The sequence below is a fragment of the Scomber scombrus genome, chromosome 4 (assembly GCF_963691925.1).
Source record: "Scomber scombrus chromosome 4, fScoSco1.1, whole genome shotgun sequence".
Lineage (NCBI taxonomy): Eukaryota > Metazoa > Chordata > Actinopteri > Scombriformes > Scombridae > Scomber > Scomber scombrus.
Genome location: NC_084973.1, coordinates 31,007,827 through 31,015,457, shown reverse-complemented (window position 1 = coordinate 31,015,457; position 7,631 = coordinate 31,007,827). Strand labels below are relative to the sequence as shown.

The 7,631-nt window shown below is 42.3% G+C and overlaps 2 protein-coding genes across 2 annotated transcripts in view; one reads left to right on the top strand and one right to left on the bottom strand.

The window, feature by feature from the left end:
- Window positions 1-2,581, bottom strand: part of LOC133979421 (ADAMTS-like protein 2) — an 8,723-nt gene extending 6,142 nt beyond the window's left edge. The window contains exons 1-2 of the mRNA XM_062417932.1: window positions 2,555-2,581; window positions 2,339-2,467 (exon numbers count right to left, since the gene is read on the bottom strand). Coding sequence (XP_062273916.1) covers window positions 2,339-2,467; window positions 2,555-2,581 — 156 coding nt within the window. The remainder of the gene's footprint in view (window positions 1-2,338; window positions 2,468-2,554) is intronic.
- Window positions 2,582-3,194: 613 nt separating this feature from the next.
- The window catches only part of fras1 (Fraser extracellular matrix complex subunit 1), a 98,124-nt gene continuing 93,687 nt past the window's right edge, over window positions 3,195-7,631 (top strand). Inside the window, 3 exon segments of the mRNA XM_062417931.1 lie at window positions 3,195-3,278; window positions 3,379-3,405; window positions 5,861-6,184. Coding sequence (XP_062273915.1) covers window positions 3,195-3,278; window positions 3,379-3,405; window positions 5,861-6,184 — 435 coding nt within the window.

Here is a 7,631-nt window from a genome sequence, read left to right as displayed (position 1 = left end):
TCTTCCCTCCCCCTACCTTCCTCCCTTCCTTCTTTCCTCTGTCCTTCTTTCCTTCCTTTCTCCCTCCCTCCCTCCTTTTCTTTCCTCCTTCCCTCCTACTTTCCTTCCTTCCTTCTTTCCTCCGTCCTTCCTTCCTCCCTTTCTTCTTTCCTTTCCTCCCTTCCTTCCTTCCCTCCATCCTTCCCTCCTCCCTCCCTCCCTCCCTCCCTCCCTCCCTCCCTCCCTCCCCCCTTTCCTTCCTTCTTCCTCCCTTCCTTCCTTAACATGAGGAAAACAGGAGAGTTAAGCAAGTTGAATTATTTGGTACAAAGTTTTTATGGTTACACCACTTAGACATTTTTACCATAATCCTCTAATATATTCTCTCAAAATGGATTAAAAGCAGAAATTTGATGCTGGGTCCACAAAAAAAGAATTTGTGCAAGTTATTCATACGTTTATTTTCACATTTTAACCCCTTTAAATTTAAACTAAACCACATGGACACAAAGATATTACATCATTGACCCTTCACACAAACACTGCCAAAAGAAAAGCACCTTATTGGCCCTGAATGTAAAACACTGTTGACTTGAACAGTATAAATATAAAGCTTGTGCACAGAGCTTGTGTTTGCAGCCCTCCTGGTAGAAAAAGAAATAGTTGATTGAAATCCCCCCCCATCAGATCCCCAGCCAGCAGGTCTGTAATAGCCTCAGGAATGAAAGATGTGAGCTGTAGATAGCCTTTCCTCCCCTTCTGACTGGAGAGGCCGATATCTGCTGATGGCATTTCTACGGAGGTGGTCTCACATATTTTAGAGTCTATATTTGTATCTTAAAGCAGCAAGCACATGTTTTATTATGTTGCTCAGGTGATATCTTTATATATATATCTTTAACACTCTTAGCTGTTGAGTTTCACAACTTTCTATAAAGAGACTGTTAAGCTCACCTGGAAACTGTATATACGACCACTGATGATTAACCCTTTCATACCGTTCATACTCTACATCCTTGCAGTATGTTCCCCTCATAAAAAGTGTCTTTACCAAATGTTGAGCCACCGATCTGTTTAGAAAGCATCAATAGTCGATCTGACTGATCAATAAATGTGATTAAACCTTGATTCATGTCTCAAAGAGCAGATAAAGTGTATTTTTTAGCTTTTACACCACTAAACATCTCCTATCACACAATATCATGTCCTATTTTACCTAAGACATGAAAATATAACATAGCAATAATGATTGAAATGTATTTTATTGGTAGTTTTGAGTCTCTTTAGTCTCTCCATCTCTACGTTACCATGGTAACTAGATCGCAGCTGTTACTCAAACTAACTGTAGGTTGATTTTAGTATTTTTTTCATCTCTTTTTGGTATTTTTGAGGTTTATTTAGTCGATTTGTGTATATTTTAGGCATTTTTATGTCTCTTTTTGGTGGTTAAATGTTATTTTATATGTAAAGTGAAAATGAGCAGAACTTTATGGAACTGTGGGGTTTATTGTATAACCATTAGAGCCATCAGTCTTCACTGCTACATCATAAAAATAAATACTCATAACTACTATCTTATTAAAACTATTAACTATTCATTTCACTTAAACACATGTCAATAGATACGGGTCAAATCTGACCCAGAACAGCCTCAAGGACTTATACAATAAAAGTATAACATGACATAATATTTGAATTGTTGTGCGTTTTGGGCCACTTTAGGAAAAGTCATTACATTTCAGAGTAAAAGACATTTGGGGTGTTTTTACAAGTTGTTAAATGTCAAAATGGCTCAAATTTGACCCAAACAGTGTGTAAGAGTTAAACCTTATGGGGCCCACATGGACATGCTGGCTGGGTACTACTACTATTACTACTACTACTACTACTACTACTATTACTGCAACTACTACTACTTAATACTTTAATGCATCATTTAAACCCTATCTTGAGTTCGGTAAACAACAGTAAAACAAGCTGTGCAGTGACTGTTTGACACATGGTGCATAAAACTACAACAGAGAGGAGAAAGCTTCAGATGAAAGTTCATTGTTAGGAACCGAGAGGCTTACAGCCATGTGACGGAGGATGATATCGACTTGGGAGATGCTTCATTCTCCACCCGTCGTGCCTCTGAATATCATCCAGCACGAACACAGCAGGAAAAACAAACCAAAATAAAGAGCAAATAAAAAAATACCCCAAAAAAGCAGCAACAAAAAAAAGATTTTTCCAGTGTTTTTTTTTTAAGTGCTGCAGAAGCCCACCAAGAGCCTCGGGGGTGATGACAGCTCTCTCCCAAAATATGAACCTCACCTCTGCTTCAGTCGTGAGGGCCAAAAGGTCTCAGCCCTCCTACCTGAGTGAGGCTGTGTTTGTTGTTTTCGGCTGCTCGGGGCGGGGCGGAGTGTTTGGGGGTGTTTGGGGTGTTTGGGGTATTTGGGGGTGAGGGGGGTGAGGGGGGTGAGGGGGTAGATTTCACTGTTTGCTTTCAGTAAGAGTAACATGTTTTTACACGATTTAAAAGCAACACACACACACACACACACACACACACACACACACACACACACACTCCAGCCACCACCAGCACATCAGACATCTTTTGTTTCCCTCCTACAAACCGATCTTTGTTCGTATCGTCCTCCCGGGTCAAATTGACCCCGTCTGTTTTGACTGTTCCTTCTTTCCTCCCTTTCTTCCTTCCTTCCACCCTCCCTCCTTCATTCCTTCCCTCAGTCCTTCCTTCCTTTCCTTCCTCCCTTCCTCCCTCCCTCCTTCTCTCTTTCTTTCCTCCAACCACCTTCCTCCCTTCCTTCTTTCCTCTGTCCTTCTTTCTTTCCTTCCTCGTTTCCTCTTTTCCTTACTCCCTCCCTCCCTCCTACCTTCCTTCCTTCCTTCTTTCCTCCGTCCTTCCTTCCTTCCTTTCCTCCCTCCCTCCTTTCCTTCCTTCTTCCTCCCTTCCATCCTTCCTCCCTTCCTTCCTCCCTTCCTCCCTTCCTCCCTACCTTCCTTGACTCGAGGACAACAGGAGGGTTAAACTGTGTGTCTCGCAATTCATTCATGCAGAGGTCACTTTGGTTTGAATACACCAAGAGGGAATACATATATGTGTGTGTGTGTGTGTGTGTGTGTGTGAAACTTTCCACGAGTCATCACTCTCTCTTAGTGCAAGTTTGTTTCACGCGTCCCTGTTCGCTAGAGCCGTCGCTATAATGCTGCTAAAAAAAGCTGGAGCTCGGCCAGCAGCTGACGAGGGCAAACAATTGGCCCCTGAGCCCTCTCTGAGGAGACAACAGGTCTGATTTAGAGCCAGAGGAGGAGCGCTTCATCAGTGCTGATATTTCGGCCTCTAGCATTTCGCTTTTTGTCTTGTTGTCTTGTTGTTTTTTGTGTCAGATATTCAAACACATGCACAGACTGAAGGTGCAATTATACTTCTATCTATATTATGATTTGTGATACTGAACTATTTCCAAAATTTCTTAGAGCAGGGGGGTCAAACATGAGGTCAGTGGGTCAGAAACAGCCCGCCAAAGTGTAGAATCCGGCCCCTCTTTCCTTCCTGTCTTCTTTTCCTTACTTCTTTCCTTCCCTCCTTACCTCCATCTTTCCTTCATCCTTCCATCTTTCCATCCTGTCTTTTTTCCCCCTCCCTCCCTCCCTCCTTCTCCCTTCCTTCCTTCCCTCCTCCCCTCTTCCTCACTTCCTCCTCCCCACTTTCCTTCCTTCCTTCCTCCCCACTTTCCTTTTTTCTTTCCTTACTGTCTTCTTTTCTTTCTTTCTTCTTTATTTCTTTCTTTCTTTCTTTCTTTCTTTCTTTCTTTCTTTCTTTCTTTCTTTCTTTCTTTCTTTCTTTCTTTATTCTTTCTTTCTTTCTTTCTTTCTTTCTTTCTTTCTTCCTTCCTTCCTTCCTTTCTTCCTTCGTTCCTTCCTTCCTTCCTTCCATCCTTCCTTTCTTCCTTCCTCCCCACTTTCCTTTTTTCTTTCCTTACTGTCTTCTTTTCTTTCTTTCTTCCTTCCTTCCTTCCTTCCTTCCTCCCTCCCTCCCTCCCTCCCTCCCTCCCTCCCTCCCTCCCTCCCTCCCTCCCTCCCTCCCTTCCTCCCTCCCTCCCTCCCTCCCTCCTCCCTCCCTCCCTCCCTCCCTCCCTCCCTCCCTCCCTCCCTTCCTTCCTTCCTTCCTTCCTTCCTTCCTTCCTTCCGTCTTTCCTTCCTTTGTTTTAGGTATCTCCCAGCTCTAAAACACCTGATTCTACTAATTAACTCGTTACCAAGCAGCTGAAGCTCGTTAAGAGGTTCGATAACGAGTTAATTACTATTATAAGGTGTGTTATAGTGGTGGAGAGACCTAAAACATGCAGGGCAGTACTGTAGCTCTACAGGAGCAGGGTTGGAGACCACTGCTCTATAAATATGTGGATTTTAAGCAGCTAAATGTTCAATTTTCTAGTCTACCTTGTTGCTAACTTTGCATGTTGGTTATTTGGTGTAGCAACAAGTTTCTCACAGCTTGTTGTGTCTGGAAACTGCTGCCTATGGTTTTATAAAGGGGTTAATGAAAGGTGAGTGACTATAATGTACATTAATCAAGCACAAGAACCTGAAAAAGCTCCATGAGGTTGATTTCACAGTTGGTTTTGCACTTCTATGTGTTGGTAATTTGATTTAATGGTGTCAAAAACAACACTTCAATCTAGTGAGGAGTTGTCAAACGCAGCTTACTTTCTAGAAATATCCATAAATCACTTTTTTATACAAACACAGAGGTGTGAAAACAGACAGATGCAGACACACAGTTGGCTCTTTGCTCACAATAGGAGTCCTGCTCTTCTCACCGCTGCTGCTAAAACGACTTTGTTAGCGAGATGAAGGCTTTGCTCCCCCGCCGCTGCTGCTGCAAGGCTTCAGGTACAGCTGAGTGCAGCTTAATGAGGTACCCTTGGTTAACCTCCCTCCCTCTCCTTCATCTCCTTCATCTTCTTCATCTCCTTTAGTGGGGAGGTTGTGTGGTCGTCGTCCCGTCCCCCCCCCCCCCCCCTCCTCCTGGGAGAAGATGACAATTGGGAGTCTTTGTGAGAAATTGCTGCGTTTTCTTGCTCGTGCTCCCTAAGCTCCACAGCTTTTAAAGTTGTACAACATTTTCTCCAGCAGCACTTTTCATGCTGGAACATCCTTTTTTTTTACACTCAAAACAAAGTGTTATGTCAAGAGCCAAAGCAAGACACAGGGTATGGTTTGTTCTCCTTGTAAGAAGAACTAATCCTGCATTGATGATCCAGTATAAGAGGAGGGTTAGGTTCAGCTTTAGGGTTCTTGGATTTGTTTTAAAGGTCTAAGGAATCACCAAAAGTCTCATAAAACATTAGTAAAATGTGTCCATGTGGTTTAGTCAAATTTAAAGGGGTTAAAATGTGAAAATAAACGTATGAATAACTTGCACACATTCTTTTTTTGTGGACCTCAGCATCAAATTTCTGCTTTTAATCCATTTTGAGAGAATATATTAGAGGATTATGGTAAAAATGTCTAAGTGGTGTAACCATAAAAACTTTGTACCAAATAATTCAACTTGCTTAAAAACAGTAAATTCTCAATAAAACACCATATCAACTAGTTTGACATGATCTTACATTATAACTTTTATATTAAATAAAGGTAATGGAATACAATTGTTCTAAATATTACATTTACTCTGGTAACCATGGAGATCAGGAACATTTACTACTAGGTAATTATTTATAGAAGTCCACTTAAATACACTATAGAATGATAGAATATTTAATATTTATCATTCTTATGTGTTTACACCATTTGACATTTTCAGGAGCATTCAGTTTTAACCTAATATGAACATATTTTCTTTCTTTTTTATCGTTTCCAGCCTCCAAAGGTCTTGACTCTGTCTCCGTTACCTGTGGAGGGTCGTGGCGCCTTGGCAACCGTCACCAAGTCCGTCCTGCAGGTCAGCGACCCCGACAACCCGGCAGACGTCCTAGTCATGGTCCTTGAACCGCCGCGCCACGGCCGGCTGACCCGTCTCCACGGCGACCGGGCGCTGAGCCGATTCAAGCTGGAGGAGCTGTCACGGGAACAGATTCAGTACGTCCACGACGGCTCAGAGGGGACGGAGGACGGAGTCGTGCTGCAGATCAACGACGGCCACAGCTACCAGAATATTCTGCTCCAGGTCCACATCAATCAGAAGGTAAGATGGACTGAGGAAGAGGAGGAGGAGGAGGAGGATGCATGATGACTTTCTGCTTTCACTGTGTCTCCAATTCCCCAAAATTAGCAAATGTTTGCAACATTTTTAACCTTCGTGTCGTCCTCCCGGGTCAAATTGACCCCGTCTGTTTTGACTGTTCCTTCTTTCCTCCCTTCCTCCATCCCTCCATCTCTCTTTCTTTCTTTCCTTCCTCTCCCTTTCCACCCTCCATCCCCTTTTCTTCCTTCCTTCTGTCCTTCCTTCCTCCATCCCTCCTTCTTTCATTCCCTCCTTCCTTCCTTCCTTCCTTCTTTCCTTTCCTTCCTCCCTCCCTCCTTCTCTCTTTCTTTCCTCCCCCCTCGCTTCCTCCCTTCCTTCTTTCCTCTATCCTTCTTTCCTTCCTTCCTCCCTTCCTCTTTTCCTTTCTCCCTCCTACCTTCCTCCCTCCTTTCCTCCTTTCCTTCCTTCCTTCCCTTCCTCCCTCCCTCCCTCCCTCCCTCCTTTCCTTCTCCCTTCCTTCCTTCCTTCCTTCCTTCCTTCCTTCTTCCCTCCTTTCCTTCCTTCTTCCTCCCTTCCTTCCTCGACTCGAGGACAACAGGAGGGTTAAAATTAAACAGTAAAAACAGCAACAAATATACTTTTGAAAAAAAGGGAAAAAGTAAAAAGGTTTTAATGGCTCTCTAGTGTTTAATTTAGGGTTTGAACACCTCTGCAGTGGAGCATGAGTCCTGTATCGATCCTCCATTAATACTGGACGGGAGCTCTTTCCAGGATGTTGCACAGCTGAGCCAAATTAGTGCCAAACTGTAACTCAGACAGTCCAAAAAAGAAAAGAAAAGAAAAGAGTAATGGAAGGAAGAGCAGGAGTTCAGAAAGAATGGAGTTAAAAGTGAAACTACGATAAGAGCACATGCTGATAAATCATTTCTACTGTTATGTACAGTAATGGTTTGTACAGGGCTCAAATCTGTCTTTTTTTATTTGATTTATGGTGTAAAAACATATCCAGTTGTCCAAAAGAACAAATTATATACTTACTACAATAATTTGCATTGATTACATGAAGCAGTTTTAGTTTGTTTTGGTATTTTTGGTACAATTTTGCTTTCTTATAATCACTCCGATCGACTTCTGATTAAAATTATCTGCAGCAGAGTTCACTGTATTGTAGTTGAAATATATGCCGTGTCTCAAATCACACACTTCTGTTAGTCCACTTATTTGTTCAGTGCGCAAATGACAGCAGGTTAGCGTCGTCTCAAAATATAAAATACAATTTGAAATACAGTTTAAAGACTGTGTAAAGTGAATTCAGACATTTTCTTCTAAACACATTAAATAGGTCATAAATGTATTTCTAAAAAAAGGAGTAAAAAGCATTTCAACCATTTATATTTGAATTGTGGAGTTTCAAGATTTCTGTGTCTGGATTTAATGGGCGGGTCTG